Raw genomic sequence first — 25,928 nt, forward strand, 5'->3', positions numbered from 1 at the left:
TAAACTATTCATTTCCTTAAGCTACATCATTGCTATATATTTTTCTTTCAGTAGGTACCCGAAAAATTCTCAGCATATTTCGTTTTCGAAATATCTGATATCGGAAATATCTGGTATTTTTCATTTCCTTCAACGAAGTTTCATATAATAGCGGTAATAAGAGGTTTTAATATTTGTACACCAATAAATTAACTGAAAATTTCCTGACCAACATTCTTCATCATACTTCCCTCTATTAGTGCAATTTTGACCTGTCTGTTAGGGGTTGAAGGAGGTTTTTCTATATTGTTTTTCCATAGATTGAATTTTGTGCAACATTATGAATTGTTTTGAAGTGATTTCATTCACGAGAAATGTGAATGTGAAATGTGAACAAATAATGGGCTTTAAACATTGAAAAGTGGGGCTTTCGGATATTGTGGGCCGTGACGTAGAACCCCTACAAAAGCAATGAATGTTCCACAGGACATGCAATGGGGTCGAACATAATGTGTGACTGGTGGAAATCTTCAAAAAGGTTATGGATGGAAAAAAAAAAACTATTGGGAAATACTTGGTTCTCAGGCAAAAGTGTACATCTGGTTCGTAATTTTCAAGCCCGAGAAGTGCCATTTCCGGTGATCTGGGGGGTATCAAAACCAGAAATGTTCTTGTACACTCCGCGCCAACCGATGTTGGCGGTCCGCTTAGATAGTAATTCACGCCCCCCGGGTTAGAAATTCCTGGATACGCCCCTGCATTGTATAAGGACTTCAAGTTGTATATAAGACTACTTAATACAAAACAGCTCTGTACCATATTTGCATGAACAATCTGAATAAATGAGATGAAATAGAACAGTTGTTACTCAGAGTTTCACGCGTTGAGCGATCATTAGACAACTCCTGTAGACTACAGTAGACAAATATTAGTGTTCCGCTAATCTCGAACCCCGGATTTTGTGTCACAGACCGAAGTCCGTACCACTCGACCACAGTGATTCTTCTGGTGTGTGAATGCGTATAAACTGGCTTGTATCACTGTGTCAATGAGGGCGTATCACCTAAGTGTTATGATTGTACAGAGTGCACCCCTGGTGCTTTGAATCTGACAAGTGACACAGAAGTATACCACATTTTATAGACAAGCCAAGCCGTAAGAAAGAAAATGAAGAATGTGTAGCAAGTGGTATAACAGATATAGTAAATAAATAAAGATCAACACATAAAATTTCCGTTGAAGAAGTGGCAATAAGTTTTCTGAATTTCAAGTCCATCTCTAGTTTCATACTATTATAGGCCATAAGAGAAAAACCTCCTCAAAACAGGTCATTGATGTTAAAATGTTCATTTCTGAAAAAGGTAGCATTCGTATATGTAGCCGTCTGGATCATATCAAAATGAATGATGTGCATACAGTCATGCTTTAGTTCTAACGAATTCGCTAACAATAAATACTTTATATTTGGGGGACTCATATAGTTTGAATCGGATGTAGAAGTTTATATGGGACTCTCCAAGTGACTTTAAGAACACATTGGGTATGCTTAGCAGTTTAAAAATGAAGTTTTAAAGTTATGTACCGTTTAGAACGAGAGTGGAATCCAATTATGATTAGAACCGGTCTCACATTGCCGGACTGAACATAGCCTTTCTTTATTTTAAAGAAATATGTTAAAGACAATAAAGAAATACAACTCTAACTGTACAATTGAAACCAAAATTAAAGTTGAATCATTGGTATGAAAATTAAATCTGATTTCAAGTTGAAGGACCAAAGGAGCAATTCACTGGTATACATGTGTTCCCTCCTTCAAGTCTCAAAGCTTGCAAGAATCGGCGTATGTTTCAGCTTCAATGAAGCAAACAGCAATCTACAAACGGCGTTCCATGAATAGCGGCGTTGCGGATACAGTCTTACGGCAATGTCAACACTAGCAATTGTAAAGGTCAATGTCATTCATAGTGTGGTATACAATAATATACGTAGGCCTAGTACATGCAATCCGACCACGTATCAACCACAACGTACAGGTATGTGAACTCCTGTAGCCATGTACATTACTCCGTGGAAAGTGTTAACCAAGTATTTCTGTTGTTGAATTAATTACACATCTAAAACATTCAAACGGAGCGTCCGATGTTGACAACTGACATTGCTAAGGAGCTTTGAAGAGGCGAGGTTTGTAGCAATAAGTCGTTAGTTATTGAAGTCAGTTCGTTGTGCAAAGGTAAATACTATGGAGTATGGTATGAAATGTCAATAGCCGATGTTGAAATGTGTGCATGTATACGCTATATGGCTGCTTGCAGTGTACCTAATACTTGTGGTCCTCGACATTTCAAGTTGCTCGGTCACATAGAGCAGGTTATAAGTTCTTATATTCTGCTCTATGATCAGGCCATGATAACGTTAGTAAAATATACATGTAAACAACGCACACACCTAAATTTGACAACATGCTTATACTGAACGGGATTTATATGGAAATCTTAACGGAGTAGTGTATAATTGGCGTGTTTGACAATGACGAAACACACTCCGCACACATTTTTAATACAAGAAAATGGGTCAGTGTAGAAGAAGGGCTGTTGTTCTACAAGGGTGTGGACTGTGGAGGGGAAAAGAAGCAGGGAAAGTGCTCTGAAGATGGCTCGAATTATATATGATCTGAGAGGCTCTCTCTTCACTGTAGGAAAACGTACCAACAACCATGGGGGCCCATTTGTATAGCGTGCTCCCAGGTGCTACTAACATATTATTTATCCCTTTGCGAGTTCAAAGTGATAAGAATTTCGTAGACAAAAATAATGACACTGTAACTTGCATTCAGTGGAGATCTAAATATGAACAACTTGTAAGGGACATTTTAAGATGGCAACAAGTCTTGGTTATCATACTTTGTTTGTAAATGTCCCATACCCACACTCAGCCGGCGAGGTCTGTAAGTTTTAGTGCATGTTATTATTCATTTGAAAACGTCTTTCATTTGGATTGGAGGATAAAGTTCATTGAGGTCAAGTTATGTCAAAAGAGTGGAAACCTTGTAAGCGTTGTTTCTCAAGACTGGAGTCTTGAGGTATCTGATCTGATTCGAAAAAGTAAAAAAACTAATTTCGTCATCGAAAGCTAATGCGTTTTTTTTTGTCTTTCTGTTTTGTTTTTTTTTGTCTTTCTGTTTTTTTTTTGTTTTTTTTTGTTCATATGAAGGTGATCCTTGAAGATGCCATTATCACTAAGGGTCCCGACACTAGCTATCGTCACGGGAGCCAGTAGAGGCATTGGTCGTGCGATTGCTTTACAACTGGCGAAAAGAATTGGTCCAAGCTCATCATTGTATCTGACAGCCAGATCGAAGCAAGGATTGGAGGAGACGGCACACGTGATCTCAAAGGAAGTGAATAATAACATCGACATTACGTGCATATCATCAGACTTATCAAATGAGAAAAGTGTAACAAAGTTAACGGATAATTTATTTGGAGATTTGAGAAAGAGGAAGTTAGATTTTTCTCATGCAATCTTGGTTCACAATGCTGCTACACTCGGCCCGCTGGGCAAGTATTCACGTGAGGTCAGCGATGCCGGGGACATACAAAACTACTGTCTTTTAAGTATCACTTCCCCAATCGTTCTAACGTCACTGTTCCTACAACTCTTCGGTGAAAATTCTGGGCTACGAAAAACAGTCGTTCAGTTAACATCGCGATCTGGTGTGCTTCCGCAAAAGACGATGCATTTGTATGGCATGGGTAAGGCGGCGCGCGACATGTACTTCCGCGTGGTGGCGCTAGAGGAACCGCAGGTGAAAGTGATGAATTTTAACCCGGGATTTGTCAATACGGAGATGTTTAGTGGTCTACAAGGGAGTGTCGATGCCGATTTTAGAGCGTCAAGGATTTTTCTTTCAGAGCAATCTTACTTTTTAAAGCCGGAAGAATCAGCTGGTGCCATGCTTACAGCAGTTGAAGAGGATAAATTTGAAAGCGGTGCTACCGTATTGAGTTATGACGTCATGGACATAGATATAACAAAATGACGAGAATATTGCGGTAAAACGGGCATGTAAAGCACAAAAGTTATGTTGTCTATATTCGGTTTAGGGGAATTTGGTAGGACAAAATGTTGCATATCTTCTGAAATATGGATGTAATAAATGAAGTATTATACTGATAATAAAAAAAAAAACAATCATGGTTGGTTCTAGGTATTATTGGTAATAATGAGAACGGTGATAACTACAGGCAGACTGGCATGAATAAAATAAAATTTGTAGGAAAAAAAATCATTAGACTTAGTGTTGTTTCATTTTCTTATACTTATCTCTTGATGCAGTTCTGTGGCATCGTGTCTCAATATAACGGTCCAATCATCTTGAGTTATGACCTCATGACGTCACTGTATTCCAAACACCTCGTACGAGCAAAGATGTTAAGACAAAATTATTTGAAAATAATCTTGCTACTGCATGGTCTTTATAGTTTGAATAAATTATCAGCGTAATGCGCTGACCCTAAATTTAAAAGCTGCATAGTGGAATGTAATTTGAGGATAACACCTTTATTCCATTGTCATTGCCATACACATAAAACAATAAGGAAAGTCAGTCTTTATTTGTTCGCTTGTTCAAGCAAAAGTTTACCATTCAAAACTTGCTTTATTGGTGATTTTTGGTTAAAAACATAGTCGAACATAGCAGCAGCTCTTTGCTGTCTACGCAACATGGAACCAACTCCGTTCGGCTATATGGTTGTTTCTGAAACGAGAGAAACTGTAAATTAAGTATTAAAATATTGTAATAGGAGCTACTACGTATGCAAAGCTGTATATATCACATAGTGATGTAACTCTGTTTCATTCTCGCATTCATACGTACTAACACATGATTATCCTAACCCTATATCAATGTAAGTAAGAGATCAATGTTAGTATAAGAGATCAATAATAGTATACCAAGCAAATATTATGACATATATCCTTTATGGGCCAGTGGGTCCGGGACTCTTGTCCCATCTCGTCTGGCGTGCTTAACCCAACCCAGCAACGAAACTTACATTAACGTACATGTTTACAATGGTACTGACTTGTATTTATATGGATACTACTACGAAAATAGCTTTGGTCTTAACAATAAACCCTGACACTGAAGTTACGTTTCGAGATTTCGATTCTTTCCTTTCGATGTTTCGACTTTTTCATTCTCGAAACCAAAGTCGAAACATCGACAACCCGATTGGAAAAGGTTGAAGTATCGGAATGAAACTGTCTCAATATGGAAATGTCCCTTCAAGGCCACGGTATGGTCCTACCCAAGTTTGATTCAACGCCGAATGCAAACGGAATATTATGCAATGGTGATGGCGTGTGTGTGTGTGCGTGTGCAGGAACACTATTGTTTTTCGTAGAGGTCAAATGCCATTTGAGGTCAAAGAAGTCGAAGTATGAAAATCTTATTAACTCTTCTAATTTCCACATCAAAGCTTGGAAGCACTTCATACTTGGTATATGGATGCAACTTAGTGAGGAAAACCTCTGCTGAATTGCGCAGAGTTCAAAGGTCACTGGAGGTCCCCATTGGTCAAGTCTGAAAAGTTTGTAATAGGTGAAGCTTGAATGAACTTCATAGTTGCTCTTAGATGTCAAAGGTCATTGAAGTGAACAAAGATGTAAGCCGTTTGAAAGTTTGGTAAACATGATAACTTTATAGCATAGATGAACTTCATAGCTGATTTGGGGATCTCTAAAATGTAAAACTTGAATGAACTTCTTAAATGGTATGTGCATCCACCTTAATATTACAAGACCCCTTCTCTTATGGAATGTAGCAAGGAATTAAAGCCTCTCGGCTTTCTTATTTTATTATGCAGGTATGTTAACGTCTGGATGGGTGACCATTATCTGAAAACTCTAGCATTTTGTTTTCTATTTTGGTGAATGAATATTGTTCGCGTATAAGCTCCAGATTAAAAATATTACGATATGATATCACAATGTACACAATTGATTTACACTTCAGTGGATTCGCGTACTATATTGTATGTTATTATTAAATGAAACACGAAACCATACTCAATCAAAGTCATCCATTGCAAACATTGTATGATTGTTGGCTAGCACTATAGACATGAATTTCACCGTCTACCATTAACAATACGCATGTAACACATACAGCTTATATCGGAAGCTCGGTGACGACTCGTCTGGCATCGATCCATTGTTCGATGAGAGGATGGATCGACCCGATAACAAGGTCAAAGTATATGCATCGCCAGTCCTGTGTAATTAAAATTACACTCACAGATTGTGAACGTTTCAACAACGAAGAAGACATATGCAGCTATAGAACTTGAAAGACGGAACATAATTAGTAAGAAAAGATCATTCAGTGAGGGCTATTGAAAGGTAAGGATATACTCGAATATTACCGACAGAGACTGATATGTTTGCGTTTAAAGCATATCATTAGCTCTAAACTAAATAACTGTTTTCAGAAAAGAAAAAACATAGACTGGTATTCTGAAAGGTCCATAGCATCGAACAATGTCAGTTTGAATACACTATATATAATGTAACAGTGGACGTATATACACTATGTGCTTCATTTGACACATCTACGACAGCATTGTAATAAAGGTGCATGGTGAACATATTGTCGTATATGCCGCTCTTATACACTACATGATGTTATATATTTGCAGTGACCGTGTTACCAATGTACAAAGCTGTACTGTTATCATTCAGACTTGACATTCAGACTTGTCAACTATCCGTGGGAAAGTGGATCGCTTTTGTTGTACTGAGACAGCTGAATACACTTTAATACAAAACAAATATCGTTTGTGGTCTTCACTCAGTTAAGCAATTTAATCCCATTTGGGATGTGTACATTTGGCATCTTTGACATTGACGCATGGACAAGCAAAATTTATATAAAAATATAAAAAGACGGGGGAAGGATGAGTGGGGGGGGGGGCGAAGCAAACAAGATGAGGACGAACTTTTTAGGAGTTTTATAAATAACTTTTGTAGCGTAAAGAGCGTAACTGAGGGATAAGTAAACAAGGATACACAATCTAGTATGAGAGAAGAGAGAGTTGTTATAATAACTCCCTGGTGAGAATGGGTTGGAGCAAGATTACATCACGAAATAGCAACGTTGACGTCATGGTGCACCAGTCCTCCCTGCATGTGTCTTCCTCCTAGTGAACAATTAAGATCAGACTATAGTGAATTCATGTTTGCTGAAGTTTAATGTATTCTGAATTACTAATGTGCGGATCTATACTTTTTTTAGGCTAAATACAGCTCCGTTTGTAGTATGATGCTCAATTGTGTGCACTGTTTGTTTTAATACTCATTCTCGTAGGCCTATTGAGAAAAATTAAAGTAAACAACAAACGAAAGGTATACTCGTGTTTACTCAAAGGTCTTGTACGCGGTTCTGCCAATCATATATCATTGTAGATTGTAGATTGTATATGAATTTGAAGAAAAGACAAACTGTCTTCCTGACCTATGTAGGCCTATATATATATTTCTAGACATATTACTTTTATTTCCTGTCCTCGTGGATTCCTTAAATGTTTGAATTCAAAGAATGCTATGTCTTCCCTTCTGAATACCTTACGGTTGCTTCCAACATGATATCTGTCCTTTACATGCAGGTTTTGACATAGACACCTCCAACAGTACAACATCCAGTTCAGTGAGGCAACATTCGAAAGCCCAGCAGCATATACTTAATTGCTTTTTGCGAAAATGGCAAATCTTAATGTCCCAACCGTGTGCATTGTCACTGGAGCGAGTAAAGGAATCGGAAGAGAAGTAGCGATACAACTGGCCCAAAAAGCTGATCCGAAGTCGTCGTTCTATTTAATAGCGAGGAATAAACAGGCTTTGGAAGAGACTGCTCAAAAAATCCGAGCAGCAGTCGGGGCAGATGTTGATATCAGATGCATCTCTGCAGACTTGTCAACCGACGAAGGCGTCGAGAAATCAAATCGAGACATTTTCGAGAATCTCGGTGATGTTTCTCGATTTTCGCACGCCATTTTAGTCAACAACGCCGCTTCTGTCGGCGACATGACGAAATATGCACGGGAGTTAGACGACATGAACTTCCTGTAAGGCTTTTGCCGTCTCAACTTATCCGGTCCGATTGTCTTAACATCGAGATTCTTCAAGGCATTTGGCCATGGGAAAGACAGTCTTCGGAAGACAATAGTTCAGGTCAGTTCAGACAACGGGACTATACCTTACAAGACCATGCACACCTACTGTATGGTCAAAGCAGGACGAGACATGTTCTTCCGGGTCATGGCACTCGAGGAACCGGAAGTACGTATCATTAGCTATGACCCAGGAGCTGTGGACACAGATATGTACAGAGAGACCTTTACCAGTGCCGATAGGGAAGTAGAATCGACCGTCAAAATGATTGCAAAGCAGACTTATTTTCTGAAACCCGAACAATCGGCTGGAGCTTTAGTACAAGCTTTAGAGGAAGATAAATATGAGAATGCTTCCATTGTACGAGCTTATGACGTATTAGGGATGGAGGTTGACTATTAATACTTTATTTTTACTTGGCTTCGATATATTTGTTGTGTTTCTCAATTTCTTTATCAATAACCTATTATTGTATGTACCACATTTCATCCAAAGGCGCCATATTTACTATAGGAAAATATTTTGAAATCATTTTCCTGTTGCCTTGTCTAGTTTGCCAAATATTGCGTATATATATATATATATATATATATATATATATATATATATATATATATATATATATATATATATATATACACATTGGTATTTTTGTTTACTTCAATGCATGATAGCTGGGACTTTGGTTTACCTCGGGGATAGGTTTACCTGACACCAGGTAAACCTAAGTCTAGGGTCTTCTTGTTCAATCAATTTCACTTCCTTTGAGGAATAATTATTTCGAGTTAAGAGAAAACCTCATGAACTTTTCAATTCCGAAGTTACAAAAAAAAAATCGTTCATTTAAAGGGTAAAATTTCCCCTCAAAAGTGGAGGTAATTCCGAAGGGTATATAACAGAATTACGAACATGGTATATATGTTGATCCCAACTTTACACCTCGATTTTGACCAAATGCGGCTATATATAGTTCCGAAACTTACAGGTTCCTCTAATTACACTGAAATCTTCGTGTTTGTACTTTTTCTTCCATTAATTTGGGATATTTAAGAAAATAAGAGTTTCTATTTTAACTGGCAAATTTACACGTAACGAAACAACGCCCCCACACATAAGCAGTTCTTTCTGTGTTCGGTGGTAGGGCAGTCGATCGGATCGTATCGTTGCTATCCCAATAGCCTACATTCAACGTTACTTTATGTGGGCCTAGCCATGTAGTCTACAAAGGAAAGTGCCGCAGGTTACCGTAAACGTTTCCCATTTGAAGTTGGCTTTTGGAACTTTGGTGGAGTATATGCATTGTAAGTAAATTCCTTAAAAGTGTTCCGGATATATTAATAACATTTAGAGTAAATACCTTCATGCTGAACACAAATAAAGTAAGACCATGGTTAGAGTTAGAGTAGACTAGCCTAGGTCTAACGTTAGCCCTAAATTGGACCTAGGGCCTATCAGTATTACTGGCTATGGTAAATCACAGCTGCCTGCTACTGCCTTTGCTGATACTCGGAATATAAAATGTGATAAATAAATTAAAGTATATACTTGTAACAGACTGGTCAACCTACACATTTTGCAGCCTGGTGATCTTCCAGATCTTTTAAAGTAAAGGCTTAATAATTGACGCACCTCCAAGTATTACTAGGCCTACTAGGCTAGTACTACTATTACTATACTAGCCTACTACTACTGTACTGTAGCTAGTACTAGCAACTATACAGCAGGCAACCATAACTTTTTGCAGCCAAGCAGAGTTAAATATTTCATGAGTTTGAATCCATTTCAGGTATATGCTGATCAAATTGTGTTTGTGCATGTTTTGGGGCTTTTGGAAATCTTACTCCCTAAAAATAACCAAAATTACCTCAATATAATACCACTAATCTCTGGGACCTGACCTTTCTGAGGCTAGAGGCTCAGAGCATAGCAAACAGCATCCAAAGATAATGGATGTTTACTTAGGCCCTTCACTACAGTAAGCTTATCGACAGATGTGTCAATTTAGGGGTATGAAAGAACTTGCATTCGTGCGATGCAATTTTGAACCATTTCACGAAATATAAATCTTTGGGTATGTCGCAATCTCTCTGCCATAAAATAAGGCAGTCAGAAAATCACAACTCCACAAAAACAGATACACAAGCAAACGGAACACTACAGTAAAAGAAAGGGCCTGATAGATTCCATAAACGAGTTACAAAAGTAAAAAATGTGAAAACGTTTGCCGTCTCAGTACAATATTCATCCCCACAATATTCTCTATACTGTATGTGTTAGTGTGCATCACTTAGCCCTGTGCGTACAGTAGTAGTGGTGTGTCATTGGTTCTGATTCAGAGAACTAAGTCACACAGGGCCTCAGTGTAGCAGTGTACAACAATTTTTTGTAACATGAGTTTTTTCCCCCTGCACCTATGGGATGAATCATGGCTGAAGGTAAACAATTGAGTATTCATTTTAGAATAACAACGCAATCATGGCTAAGTAATTTAGGCATTTTGATATTAACGTTATGATGTGGGTAGTGTTAATAGTGCTGAAGTAATAGCTTGATCAAAAGTATTCCTCAAAGTCCCACAATGCCTTCACAGGGTGACCTACTGTACAGTCACTTGAGCACTTAGGAGTTTTTGCGAAAAGAGCAAATTCCTTGTCCAAAATTGCTAGGTTTGATCCAGTTTTACAGAGTCCCATAACAAAAAAACACAGTCTGTGATATATCAATGGAAAAGTGTAAAGATTCAATGTAACATATTTGAAAGGATTAGAGTATGTTGAAAAACCACCAGCTATGCATTTTAAGGAAATAAACAGTACCTCATTGAACCTTGCATTGTGTTCACACTAATGAGTTATGAAATTGTTATCAGTGTCTTCATCATTAAAAGCTATTAATTAGGTTGATCAATGGTCTCACATATTAGTGCAATCACAGAGGTTAAATTTCAATCAGGTTATAATGCCAAGGGAATCCAGACCTACTTCATAAAAAAAACAAATTCATGGCTCCTATAAAAATCATTCATGATAAAAACCAGCATACATACAGTATGTGCAACTAAAGCAGTTTCATATTGGGTATCATGTCCAAATAAAAGCTCTTGATTGTATTCAGTTTTCATACTTTTAAAAATGACCATCTGTGTGCAGTAATTTGGTGTTAGTAAGTAACATGAAAATGCACAAGACTAATGTTCAACAGGCACTAGATAGTTCTCATGTCCATAGCACAAACCAGGGAGTTGTTCCATTACAACTCCCTGCACGAACAGGCTATTATGATCAGAGTTGTTATGGAACAAATAAAACTCCCTTGTATGATGTTAGCACTGTACTGTGTGACAAAACACTTAAATGCATACATGTGGTAACATGTTGCTACACTGTTAAAAAAAAATCCGTAATTTTACGGTAAAAGTACTGGCAGCCAGGACGCCGGTGCTATTCTGTAAAATAACAGTTTTCGAACGTAACGAAATTAAACGTTAATACCGTACAGTTATTTAACGGTTTGTAAATTACACCGTATTGCTGTAATTTTACGGCAATCGTACAGTTTTAGCATTGTTTTTTAACAGGGAAATGCCACGTCATTTTACGGGTGTACCGTTATTTGACGGGCCAAAAATCACGGTGTAATACCGTAATTAAACTGCAAATTTACGCAGTGAACAGTAATTTAACAGGGAAATATATTAATTAACGGTTACTTAACCGTAACGTTATATAACGGTGAAGGGACTGGCAGCCAGGACGCCGGTGCAAATTCTGTAAAATAACAGAAAACTAACCCACTGTAAATTAACGGTATATATGTATCACCACAACACACAGTAGAATACACCTACACGAATGAAACTGTTTTTACTTCAACTTTTTTTTATTAACTTCTTTATTAACGATAGTAATGTTATCTTTTTTTATAGATAAAGGATACAAGTTATATTTTGCTTGACTGTAACTAACTTCTAAACATATGACGCATACTTTCTTATTACAGAAATGACCATAAAAACACATACACTAGTTATTTTCAAATTATTTCCTCTCAAAACTTACATCTTACCTTTACCTAACTGACCAACAGGCTTTTTCAATTAATGCTCTGCAGCTAAACTTTGAAAATTGTTTAAAAAAAAAACTACTACAACTATAGGCAAAATCATGTCACATGCAATTACATATACAATCAAGACCTTTAAACAACTGGATACCTATCACAAACAAAACATATTAATCATTCTAATGAGGCAAATGAATATAATCATTCAGTTACAAATATGTCTCTATTAGCACAAAAGATAATAACAAATAAATGAAGGAACAAACAATAAATGCTATAACATACTGTTATTTGTGTTCAATTAAGTAACCCACTCAACATGAAACTATAAAACAATGAAACCCCCACTTATTCAGAAGTTTCTGTTAGATGAAATATGAAAATTTTTTTTTAAGAAAAGTAGTATTAAATCCTTTAATGGCTTTCACACATTGCAAAGTTGAACAGAACTAAAGGAGAAAAATCTATTTAACTTCATCAGGGGTGGTGGGGTGATAGGCATGTAATATATTAGGGAGCAATGCCTCTGTGCAGGTGTGGTTTTACTGCACTTCTTTTATTTCCCTTCTGTGATAGTACACAACAAGGTAAAAGTTCTATTATGAGCACAACCGCAGACTGCTCCAACACAGGAAAAAAGGAAGGGAGAAAAAGATGAAACAGCCAGAGCATTCTCTTGACAATGTCTCTGAAGATGTCAACTTACACCATATTTGCTAAAACTATATCAAGCTTCATAAATTTTTTCCTAACCTATCTCAACAAAAAAGACAGCAAATGTTTGAACGCACAATAACATCTGCAGTATAATGACCCCACTTGGAGTGTTACCTGTGACACCTAATGAATTCATACTGACCACTTCCTGTAAGTCTCATGACCACTGTAGAGAAATTCAGGAGAGTACAGTTCGATGCCTTTCTCTTTTGAAAAGCATTTTATATGCTCCATATTACACTTACGAACTATTTCAACATATTACCTATCTCTAACACCAATAGGCGAATGGACTTTCCTATAGCTGAGTTGCCTTTCTGCCAGGTGGATTAACTTCTAACTATATCAAGCATTATAACATATGAAGTTCATAAAATATCAACAAAACTATTACAAAGATGAGCCATTTTGCATCAGCATCAGAACCAAAACTTCATGGACCATTAATAAATAATTTTTCCTAAACTCTCTCAACAAGTTTTGTGATCCCTCACATACTGTACATCTATAATGACCACATACAACATAAGTGTTACCTGAGACCTCAACACACTTCATACTGATCCCTGCCTCTAAGTTTCACAACCACTAATATGTACACACTGAATGTGGAGCATCAAGTTCAATCATGCAAAGAACAATCCTAAACTAAAATGCCTACAGATTATTATGACCAAATATCAACTGTATCAAGCATCATACTTGCAAAAGTTAATGAAAATAAAAACAAACTGTTAAATCAGAACCAATATGCAGTAAACGCCTTATCATAACTTTTTCCTAAACCTCTCAACAACTCAAAGACACAAAATACTGTGATGACTGACTAACATCTACAGTATAATGACCCCAGATGGAGTGTTACCTGTGGCCTCAAACTAAAGAGCACATTTAAATTGACCACTGCCTGTAAATCTCATGACCACTGTAGAGAAATTCAGGAGAATACAGTTCGATGCCTTCCTCTTTTCAAGTTTTGTGATCCCTCACCACACTTCATACTGATCCCTTCTTCTAAGTTTTATATGCTCCATTCACTTTCAAAGTCTTTCAACTTATTACTGATCCTTAACACAATTGGGTGGATGGACTTTCCTTTAGCTGCTTTGCCTCTTCCTTCAGGTGGATTAATTCCAACAATGAATCTGGTCAAGAAAAGATAAACCATTACTTATACATACATACATATATAGGGTAGTATATTTCAAAGACAATTTTGTGATGATCCCAGATTTGCCCAATGCATCAAGCCCAGGAACACACTAACTATGGGGGAATGTAAAGTTTTAAATCTGCAGACCATTCCACATTTAAGCACATTTGTGCAAAGCAACCTATTTATGGGTGTATTCAAAAGCCTATTGAATATCTTTGTCAGCAGGAATGAAAACATTTTATTGTTCTTTGCTGCTGTTCATTTATTACATTCACAGGAAGATTTTTAATCAAGTATTACAGTAACAAAAGCAAATTCCATGCACTCAAAACTTTCTTTTCAGAAACAATGCTTAGCCAGCCTCCTTATAAATATGCATGATATCAATTGTAACACACATCAGCATGTGTAGGCTATCTACTAATATCACCAAACTAATTTTGAAGAAATTTAAAGTTATAGGTTGCAAAGTTATTGCATCAAGATATTGAAGCTTGACCCAGGGAACTCATTACTAATCATGATATGATCACCATAATCAATCTGGGTTCATCTATTTACTATGGGTCACCCCCTCCACTTATGCGCATCACCCTGAAAGCACAGGTTCCTTTGCCAATTTGTACCTCAGTGGGAATGAAATGACTACTCCAGTCCACACTACAATACTAATGTTACATCAATGGTGCCCATCAACATCCTCACCAGTGTAACTTTTGGATACAAAGCAATTTGTGGATAACACACTGGGCACAAATCTTTATAGAAATATTCCCCATAAAAACTTCTCTCTTTACTAGTTTAACCTTAACAAATTAGTATGGATTCAGATAGGTTCCTGTCAACAGTTATTAGCCCTACCCCCCCCCCCCCAAATGAAATTTGAAGGCCTAGTTCAACAACTTATTATAATATTTCACTGAGCAGCACTACAACATTACCTTTGAATAAATTCGGCAGTAGCTGATGCGTTAAAAGGGTATTCAAGGTTGAATACATAAAACGCACAGAACCACACACACAGAGCATCTATCGGGTTGTTTACAGTTGTGATGAACTGCCCGTCTACAGCAATTTGGAACCTTGTTGCTTCCCATGGTTCTCCTGAAATGGAAGAAAAGCAATGACACTATGTAGCCATATTTGATCATGAAGAAAAACAATTGTCTTAATTGACCACTTTTCTCTATTATGTTTTTTATATGACTTAACTACAGTATACAGCACATTTTACATATAAAAAATATCTACAGTACCAGGAGGGGCTCCAAATAATTTTTGGGCTGCTTTACTGATGACGGGGGCCCTTTTTGGTTTTGCGAGGGCTGTTTCTCCTGTATAAATTGTAGCAACAATTTGATTACACTTTACAACATTTTATCAGTAAAATTTATTGTTTGTCCGGTATATCTGGGTCCCCGGGTACTTTTAGGCAGATTTCCCATTGACTTAGTGTGGTGTTAGGCTACCATGTTGTCACGGATAACAGCAATAACCAAGGTACCTATCCTGAGCGACATACCCGGTTCCTAATTTATTACCCAAATCCTACGCAAAGTGTGATTTAAAAAACAAAAAAAACAATTGCAAACCAATGGTTAGGCAGATTTCCCATTGACTTAGTGTGGTGTTAGGCTACTATGTGGAAGAAAATATTATTTATTCATTCGTTTATTTCATAGAAGAGAAGGCTGACAAGGAATTTATGAGATGTTTCTGGATTAAAGAGGGGATAACTAAAAAATAACAACTGCAAGTGGCTTTTTACTAATTATTTTATTCCAAATGCGATCAAATTGCGCGAATCGCGCGGCTAATGCGAACCCTGGCCCTGCATAATAGATAAAAGTAATAACAACTGTTTAAGAGCTAAATTAAATATTTATATGGTCTGATCCAATAGACGTGGAGAGCAAGCATAAGCAGCAGGAACAGTGTGATGTTACTGTAGTAGTAATGTTTATTACATGAAGTTATTAACAAGTTAATGAAAGAAAAAAAACAAATAGAAATTATTGAGGAAGGTTTTATACCTTATAAATCTTACACATACGTATTTGAACATGAAAACATTGTCAGTAGAGCATATAATTCATTTGTTATGACATCCAATATGTAATTTCTTGAAAATCTTGAAACACGAGGTAAAACATTTTTTTCCAGGTACCCTGACACCCACCTAGCTGGGAGAAAAAAAATACAAAATACACTGGTGTGCGAAAATGATCACGCAAGGAACCGATATTTTTTCAGCTAGCTAGATGGTGTCTGAGCATACGTACAAACCAAGCTGCTATATTATAACAAAAGGATCTGCAGTCAGAGTGTTTTTCAGTGATTTTTTTCAGTCTTGTGTCATCTTCTAAATGTGCGGCGCCCGTTGACTGTACTGAGCAGTACATGTGGAGTGCGATTTTAGCAGTATTTGCATTCTTTTTTTGCCCTTGTGATTTCTTTTCTGGGACGATTTTTCAACTTCCTAGGGCGAATCCCCCTTCGCCCCGTCTATTTTGAGCCTTGGCACCGACTACCAGGACACTGGTAAAAATACCCAAAATATGATGTTTACCCCCTTTGCAATAATGTCACTTACCAGCTGTAACAACACACGGGGTGCCAGGTAAAGCAAGTTCCCCAGAAGCTTGAGATCCAGGTTTCTTAAATTGAAATAAAAGTAGTTATTGAAACTTCTGCTCACTATATATATATATAATGGCTTCAAGGGTAAAAGAAGGACCAGTTGTACAGTGTAGACAACATTTTAGGTTTGATTAACTCTCCTTTGACTTTATGCAACACCAACTTGCTCTTTGACCCCTACATATGATAAACACCAGGGGCCACATGAAGATATTTTAAGTACTGCTGTATTGTTACAGATGTGCAGTATATACTCTGTGGTTATAAACTTGTTTTCTGTTCAGATTGTGAGTGAACAGAGTCCAAGTTTCATGAAAGGTTAAAGGTGGGTTACATATGATTGTGCAACATGAGGTCAAATGGCAATTCGAAATATTAGGAGCCATTCTGCAACTTTGAAGCCCAAAAGGCTAATTCACTCATATATAGATGGAATTTTCTTTAATCTACTGGGAGAGGATAGTTGATTGCCCTACAGTAGACAAGCAAAAATGAGATCATGACAGTGGCACATTTTCAGGGAAAGTAAAAAAGCACAATTTCTGTCTCAGTTCACAGTTCGATAACTACTGAAGAATATGCAACTTACTTTGACAAAAATTGCTGCTGTGTCATCATCAAAGTATCTGCATAGCAGAATCAAGGAACCAATAATCTTTGGCAAGCTGTCACCATTACTTTCCATCACATCCTTGATAGAATGCAGGGTCTGCCTTAATCTCTGAGTAGTAGATGCCTGCTGCTCCAAGAACCTATAGAGAGTTGGTATCTTCTTTTTCGCTGACTCCTCCACTTTCTCCTTCAAGTTTACTCCAGTTAATGTACTGAAATGATCGAGCAGGTAGGCCTCCTCAAAGAGATATGGCCACTTTTCCATGAGCTCAACAAGGACACAGTCTTTACTGTTTATCATGTTTCGTTGGCTGGTATAGGTCAGATTCATTAGTTCTTTGATATTAGCACCCTGCTGACCAGATTTGTGGAGTGTTTGCAATTCCTCCATTTTTTGCTGTTGTGTTTTTTCAGTTTCCCCAGCCGGAAAAGTATCCGGTTGCCAACTGATGCAGCCATAGCTGTCAGTTTTTCTCTTTTTGGGGGGAGTACTATCATTACTCTGAGACGCTCTCTTGAAAGGATGGCTACCTGGCAGTCGTGACAAGTTATCTGCCCTATTAACTAATTGAGCCAACAAACTATCGTAGCCAGATCCAACATCATCTTTAAATGACTCAGGGTGCTCTGCAACTATTTTTTGAGCCAGCATCCTTAACTGCTTTTTTCGAGGTAGAGAAGAAGGTCCTTTGTGAAAATGATCAATTATAATTCTAATCATTTCTTTTCGCAGTCTAGGTGTTGGTCGTTTTTTTCTGGTCAGTGATTCCGTCAATTGTTGTGGCATTTTATGCCAGGGTATGTCCCAAGTTTGATTCCTACCAAAAGCAATCTCCTGATCAACTGAGGACTCTGACGAAGATGATGGTGAAGATGATGCTGAGCTTTGTATCTGTTTTTTTCCCATTGTCGTCTGCGTCACAATCTTCACACCTGCCCAACAGAGATTTTTGTCATTAAAAACACTGAAAATTGGAATGGATGACTATCATTACTACACACAAACTGGTTAAAAAATGTCTTTTTTACATCAGAGAATTACTGCATTGTGTATATTAATTAATAATGTTCATTGAAAGCTAACATGTCATCATGAAAAAAAGTTAAACAGGAAAGTCAAATGACTTTGTGATTCAATGCCGAGATAAGACCAGAATGCAATACTGCATTGTGGTTTCAATGATGCTTGAAGAATAATCTTATGAATGTGACATACTGTAGACTATAGCCATGAACAGCTACAGTATAGGATGAACAGCTTCCCTTCTTGGGATATATTGTTTACAATGTTTTCCTAATTTGACTATCTTGAATCTCAACTGACCTCTAGCAAAACAGTAGGCCACTTGTACTCAATGTTGAAAATAAATACTTAATTTACTAGACTATATACTAGGTTTCAAAACTTGATCCCTGGTGAACCCAAATGACCTTTTACCACCAAAAACAATAGGATGATGACAGGCTGTTTTATCAGATGTAGGAAGTTAAGTATTCCCAACCCTTGCAATTTGTGTATACTAGTTACTTACTATTAACTAGATTATCTATTGAAAGGAATTTGTACAATCTTGAGTTAGGAACTTACTGAGCTATTATACAGTGGTCTAGCACACATTCACCACCATGAATAGCATTGTACCGATAGCTTTACCCCCCCCCCCCCCATATCATGTCAGTGGTGAATCGCAACGCTGGTGAGTGCAAAATCTGTCTACATTGCAGCATATTGCACTACTCCTTGTGTAGTTACATCGATCGTCAACAAGGAACCCATTCCACACAGTTTCTACAATGAAGTACTGTACAGAGGTTACTGTAGTCAGGAGGTCCATTTTACTGTAGCAATGTCTTGTGCCATAGATAAATAGTGCTATTGCAATGTTGGGCACATTTTCTGTCAAGTCCTAATTATTAGTTATTTATGAGTTACAAATTTGCATTGTAAAGATCTGTTTGAGATACAGACATATAGGTCTATTGGTTTGCAAACTTTTGGCATATAATATTGATTTGTGTAAGGCCATTTAAAACATTGCAGGCAAATGGAAATTACAACTTACTGAGAAATTAACATTCTTTTACTTTAAAGAAAATCTGTATTGGCCCTAAATTATAGCAAGCTATATTAGCTAGTTTTCAAAAAGTGCTTTTCTGGTGGTCGAGCTACTCTCCAAATTGGTCTCAGACATTTTACATGAGCACACAAGATGACAAATTGTCCCAGTGAGGTAAATTTTCTCCAGGTGATAATGAAAACTGATAAAGAATTTGAAAATCTGGCATATTTGGGGCCAATACAACATACCTCTAAATTAGAAAATGCAACTTACCAGTATTTCTCCAATTGCAGATCAGTTTCCTCACTTCTACTGCAGTCAGTATGTGGCTGATATCACTTTCCAACACAAATTGTAGATCTTCTGTAGACACAACACCAACCATCTGGGGGTCTATCAAAGTCTCAACCAGCTGAGCAAGTTTGACTGCCCCTATTTTGGGCAGCACAAACAGAATTGCATCTTCTATTTCAGACAGCTTGATGGTGTCACTGTCGCTACTACTAGGTGAATTTTCTGACTGCATCTTGTTTTTGTGTTATATCTAAAATGTTCAAGAAGTTTCTAAATAACTGGCGAAGCCCACTACTGTATGAAATGTATCTTGAATTAATGCACAATGTTTCATTGCAAAATTAAAAAAACACAGCTAGTGTTGGGCACTATTTCAAACAATAATAAACTGCTTTCTACACATATCTTAATTTGTTGCTAGTTGCTACCATGTACAGTATCTTAACTTTGATGCCTTATTCTCTTGCACCAACTTTCAAATCAATGGAGACAAACTTACAGCACTTTTTTCTTATAGTTAGCCTACTATATGTACTGTCAGTATGTGTCTTAAATCTGCAATGCTGGCTTATGTTTTAAAGTTACCATTGTAACACCATTAACCCTATACCCTAACAAAGGATAGTGGTCAAGAATGATTTTAAATGGTACACAGGTAACAACTGACTCATTTAAGGAGGTATCAATTTCATAAATCCCATAATCTGAGAGATAATGGTGGGAGTGGTTCCGTACAACAAAATAGACACATCCTTGAGAAAGAAGAACTAACAACAATGAGGCAAATTTAATAGTCCCATTATCACCTGCTAATAAAAGAAACATCCCTTTTTTGTACTTTGTGCCAAACATCAAAACTTCATCAGAAACTGAACAACCTTCTGTTTCCGCCATCTGGCTTTCAAATATTGCCTGTCTAATCTGCAATGAATACAGATCTACATGAAATGGCATTTCTTTCAAAAGTTGTATTTGCTCTGGAAACAACTGGCCATTAGAACAAAATGCTTGTAATAGCTGATGCTTCTGTGCCAAAGTGGAGGTGATATTTATGAAATTTTGACTATATCTTGCACATCGTTTAAAGAAAGAATGCTTACTTTCAAAACGCAATGTCCATAATCTTATCAATGGGCCAAACATGGTAATGAGCCAATGGTAGTGACTTAGGAAATGATGTTTAGGGCGTAAAGAACAATTTGGAAACAAATCTGTTCGTTCTTCCAGATATTCTTCAACAAGAACTTTGAGATAAGCAATCTGAGATTCATGAAGACAGGGGCTAACAACAATTTCCACTATATCTTTTAACTTTATGCAAAGCTGCCATACAGCATCATCTGCATCCTTTACATTTTTGAAAGCAACTAGTGGAAAAAATCTGAGGAACCACCAATTTTGTACTGCCTGTCCTCCAATTTTCTTTCCCTTTGAAATAGCTTTTAACATGTTGGCAGCATCAGGACCATGAAATGGAAACTTATTTAGGTTTTCATTCAATAAGTCATAGGTGAACCACTTTTGTTTCACGAAGTAATCTATAAACAAGGCTAAATCATAATCTACGAGGCCTTCAAAGAGATCATGACCAAGGCACGGTGGCAATCCTGGTGCAGCTACATGAAAGTGTGACAAAGAATTAAACACAGAGTTGAACTTAACACCGTCTATGTGATCATTTTCACTTTCTTCTAGTAACTGGATGGTTCTCATGTGTGTTTCTTTAGTGCGATAAGGGCCTTCTATGTAATGTTTACCTTCACATATTTCGGATTTTGATAAACTACAGTAACGACAAAAATATTCTGCATTAAAACTTTCACAGAAGCCTCCAATGTAATGGGATCCTAGGTTATCACCAGTAATTGAAACAACAGTGCCTTTAAGTAACTCTCCTGTATCTAGTATTATGCCTGTTTCTTCTAAGCACTTCAGGTCTGTAAGAAGTTTTGAAAATACCATTTCCTGTCCAGCTTGCTTAATTAACTTTTCCTTACAGAGAAGGACTAGTTGTATTGGGTCAATTATTGACCTACATCTGGGATCCAAGTTACCAATTGTATAATACACTGCCAATACTTTATGTTTTGTTCTGGATGATCCAAGAGGGTTTACAACTTCAAAACTATCCTGAAAAAGGATTATCTGTAAAGCAGTTGGGAATTTCTTGAAAAAGTCATTCTGCTGGAAAACATGTCCATTTTGGATATCAGAGTATAAACCATCTTCTCCTCTAAAATGGTAGGTGTGGTTGATATTTCTATTTACCGAGCTATTTTCACAAAAACATTTTAAGCTTTCAAGTATTGGTACATAATGACAAAACTGCATTTTACCAGAGACACTTTCTACTAGTGGTATTGCCACAGGACTAATTACATTAAACTCCCGAGTAAAATACAACTTCCGAGTATACGAGGAACGCAAAACTCCAAGATCTGGAGATTGTATATTTGGTGTTAAAGGACTAGGAGCAAGAGAGCACCACAACATGGACATTTCATCAGAAATGATCTCTAGCACAAGTCTATTTATTTCCTCTTTGCTCAGTATGTTCAAAGCATCTAGCTTTGTTTTCAAACATTTTTCGAAATTTTCACAGGTCATTTGATTCAACAGGTACAACTCTTCTACAATTTCTTGAATTGTCGACTCTGGTATAAGATTCTTTGACTGGAGTTTTAGCAGGAAAAGGGCTACAGATTTTGTAAATTCTGCAACAGGAGTTTTGGTATTGATATCCTCATCATCACTTACTATATCTGGTCCAGACATGCTTCCATTCATGACACTAGATAGTGAAGAAGTTTCTTCTTCAAGACATTGACTTTCATTTGCCTGATTGATAACATATTGTGCATCTACATTTTGAATATTGTAATTTCTATGATACCGTGATACATGTGAAGAAAATGAAGACTTAATGTGAAATTGTCTACCACAATCTTTAAATGGGCAATTGACTTTCAGACCACTATCAATATGCTGTCTTAGGTGAGCCATGAGCTCCTGAAAGTTGACACACTCACGCTGGCAAAAGTCTAATGTACACCGAAAACTAAAATCATTACACTGATATCTGTGTGAGAATGTTTCCATGTCACTATGTTGCCTAGATATGTGCGATGTAAGCCCTTTGTAAGAATGACAAACCTGACCACAGCCTTCAATATAACACGTAAACGAAACGTTTCTATCATGTCTGTGACTCCTAGAATGCTGAACATACTTTGTTATAGTTTCAAATCTAATATTGCACAACAAACAAACAGGTCTAGGCCTCTCACGTTTAGTAACAGACTGAATTTCTGCCATTTGTAATTTAGTCGATTCAACATGAGGATTTAATTACCAATTACCCTTGCTAGGCGGTTGGCCTGCATCACAAGGTTAAACAATAGTGTAGGTGAATGGGTATAGGCTGGGCTACTGCCCAAGTTTCTGAAATACATTGTAGTCCCTAGGTCACTTTTGCTATTTATTACTACTAGTACTAGGCCTCACTTCGGTATCAAATTCAAACAATGAATTACACAACTTTACAAAGGTAGGCTAGGCTGCTAACCGAGGGTAAAACATATGAATTATCCCCTAACTGGTGTGATCTATTAATATTTTTGTATGCACTGTTATACGTTAACTTAGAAAGTGTTAATCTAACTTTTCTATGACCCTGCATGAGCCGTCCTAGTGTAACGTTAGACTAGGCCTAGCTTACTTCTGCACTGCCCTTGCTTACGTTAAAATGAGCCTGCCGGACGTGTGTTAGGCCAACGCTATAGGCTACACTGAATCGTTAGGCTAGGTAGGTTACTTAGGCTCATAGTCATACTAGCTACACCTTTGTTATATTTTCCCAATATATTTTTACATAACACAAACAAAAAATCCAAAAAATCTACCCACGAGAATTAATCAAATGTTGAAGTGAGCGCCACCAAAATATTATTGAAAAGAAGAAAGTGGTCGACGAAACGTCAGTCATACAAATTACAATTTACGAGGTATCCGAGTCAACGTCTTCACATATAACCACTGAGTGTATAGATCAGTGCATATAACCGACGCGACGATGGGCCGGGCGTGCAATGTGCGTTGATTATACCCAATGCCGATAACTTTCCACTAAACCACAGTTCATAGTAGAAACATATCATATAAAAAAATCATATATGATGAAACTTGCTCTGTTATATCGTATGAACATCTGCAACAATTATTTATATTAAATATTGTTAGTAAAATTGTATGCTATATAATAGAATTGTTCATAATATCGAAAATAGTTATCTAAAGATAATGTTTAAAATAAAAATGTAGAAACATTATTACACATTTGCCGCCAGTTCTCAACCTCCACGTACAACGCAACAACGATGGCGCAATAATTTAAGACCAATCACTGATCGGTATATTTAGGACCAATCAGATCAGAGCTTACTTTTTAGAGCAGGTGAGATTTTAGCCAAAAAACATGGGCGGAGATACCGGCATTTTACAATTTGCCAGTGGAAACAAACACGTATAGTGCTAAGCTGGGCTCTACTGATGGTAAAAGTTTACCTCTGAATAGAAAACTTTGTTAAGTCTAGAAAAATGTGTCCAATTGTCGCACAAAATTGAACATTTGTGTACAAAAACCTCATTATTACGGCTCAATTTACTGGAAGCCTCTTGCAACTGCATGTACCAATTACGTTTGTGGGAGGGTGGGGGGGGGGGGGGTTCATTCCACCTGTTCCTATCCAGTATCATAAAACCTATATGATTGGACTTTCTATTACTGTACCTATAGGAAAGTATCTACAGATAGCTGTACGTATTTCGTTTGCATCGGGGTTTTTTCGACTTCGCGGATCTCTTCAATATATAGGAGAATATTAAGATTTTTGTTACTTTGACTTATTTGTGAACAACTCATCATTTTAACAATTTTCAGTGTCACTTTAGTGAATGCAATCGTGTACTTCATGAGTTTAGAAATATGCGTTTAGTACATGTCTCTTCCACGCTTTCGTGGGAAGCTGGTCGTAAAGGTGCCAAATGTCTTGACGACCACCCCCCCCCCACCCCACCACCATCCTCCAGACCATCCAAACATACAACTATAAAATCGACGCCGTTCCTGTATGGATATTATGAAGCCTCTGTTCAATTGCGATTGATATAGGAGTGACCAATTGCAATATTTTGACAAAAACCACCAAGGGGAACTTGCTGTAAAGATGGTACATGGGTATAAATTTGAGAGGTTTTATGGAAAATAATATTATAATGTATTTTAAATAAAGACAGAAACCAAAACGTTTTATTGTATTTAAGTAGTGTATGGAGGTAACTGAAACGGAATTGTCTTTTTTTTTATGTACAATAGGTAAGGGTGGGGGTCAGTTATAGTGTTGTCCATTATGTACACAAACAGAGGCCTGCAAAAACGGTTATTTTTGTTAGGAATCGTAAATTGACGTGGTATGTCTGTCGTAATTTAACGTTAATAGTAACGTAAATTAGTAAAAACGTTTTTTCTTGTTAACTTACGCCGAAAAAGTTGTAAAATGAACTTCTTTCGTAATTTCACCAATATTTTGCCGTTTTTTGTGAAAACGGGTAATCGCCGTTATATTTACGGTGAAATTCGAACGTAAAATCACTGTTTTTTTTAACAGTGTATGATCCGATACTAGCTGGTTGGGTGTATAAATAGATCACCATTATGCAAACTGCACTGCACATGGTTTCCATTATGTAATAAGTTTCATTTTATGAATTTGTCAATCTGACATGTATGCTACTGTACAGTATATGTGTAGGCTGCATGTACAACTTATTGTATCTTAATAATATACAGCAAAAAACTATTGAGAACTGTGATAAACAACATTTTCAAAGTGACAGTTGGGGATCTAAAAAGACCACTGAAAGCCTTCTGTAGCGATATAACATGATACTAAACATTATGTATCTCTGCAAGCTAGTGTACCCTGCTTTGAGATGTAATGTTTAAATAAGGTTTTCACAAGTTTGCCCTGTTGACCCAACCACTGGCCTAGACATACCAATAAATAGATCTATCCATGCTTCAAATTGAGTTTTCACAATTTGACCATATTTACCTAAATTTCCTTTGACCTTCACCAAAAACAATAGGCTTCTTGTACTTGTGATGCATCTATACATACATACTGTATCAACTATGAGATCTGTCCAATAAAGCTTACTGTCATGAGAAACTGTGTTTA

General features: G+C 37.0%; 3 protein-coding genes and 1 long non-coding RNA gene across 5 annotated transcripts in view; 3 read left to right on the forward strand and 1 right to left on the reverse strand.

Moving 5' to 3' along the window:
- Positions 1-3,202: 3,202 nt before the first annotated feature.
- On the forward strand, positions 3,203-4,018 carry LOC139977370 (sepiapterin reductase-like). The gene has a single exon (XM_071986670.1). The coding sequence runs from the start codon at positions 3,203-3,205 to the stop codon at positions 4,016-4,018; it is 816 nt and encodes a 271-aa protein (XP_071842771.1).
- Positions 4,019-6,107: 2,089 nt separating this feature from the next.
- On the forward strand, positions 6,108-8,744 carry LOC139976830 (sepiapterin reductase-like). Its single transcript, XM_071985647.1, is given in 2 exon segments — positions 6,108-6,381; positions 7,644-8,744. A coding segment is annotated over 1 exon segment (813 nt). The 5' UTR covers positions 6,108-6,381; positions 7,644-7,737; the 3' UTR covers positions 8,551-8,744.
- An 86-nt stretch (positions 8,745-8,830) lies between these two features.
- Positions 8,831-25,928, forward strand: part of LOC139976832 (uncharacterized) — a 41,367-nt gene continuing 24,269 nt past the window's right edge. The window contains exon 1 of the long non-coding RNA XR_011796287.1: positions 8,831-9,449. This is a non-coding gene — a long non-coding RNA (uncharacterized lncRNA). The remainder of the gene's footprint in view (positions 9,450-25,928) is intronic.
- Positions 12,281-25,354, reverse strand: LOC139976829 (uncharacterized). Of its 2 annotated transcripts, XM_071985644.1 has the most exons (6): positions 23,596-25,354; positions 19,669-19,939; positions 17,313-18,268; positions 16,677-16,740; positions 15,025-15,187; positions 12,281-14,072 (listed from the first exon to the last, which is right to left on the reverse strand). In XM_071985644.1, the coding sequence occupies exons 2-6, from the start codon at positions 19,919-19,921 to the stop codon at positions 13,949-13,951; spliced, it is 1,560 nt and encodes a 519-aa protein (XP_071841745.1). In that variant the 5' UTR covers positions 19,922-19,939; positions 23,596-25,354; the 3' UTR covers positions 12,281-13,948. The 2 variants fall into 2 exon arrangements, with proteins under 2 accessions (XP_071841745.1, XP_071841746.1); XM_071985645.1 differs by lacking the exon at positions 23,596-25,354 and having other exon boundaries at positions 17,313-18,300; positions 19,669-19,797.

The sequence above is a fragment of the Apostichopus japonicus genome, chromosome 12, assembly GCF_037975245.1.
Source record: "Apostichopus japonicus isolate 1M-3 chromosome 12, ASM3797524v1, whole genome shotgun sequence".
NCBI lineage: Eukaryota > Metazoa > Echinodermata > Holothuroidea > Aspidochirotida > Stichopodidae > Apostichopus > Apostichopus japonicus.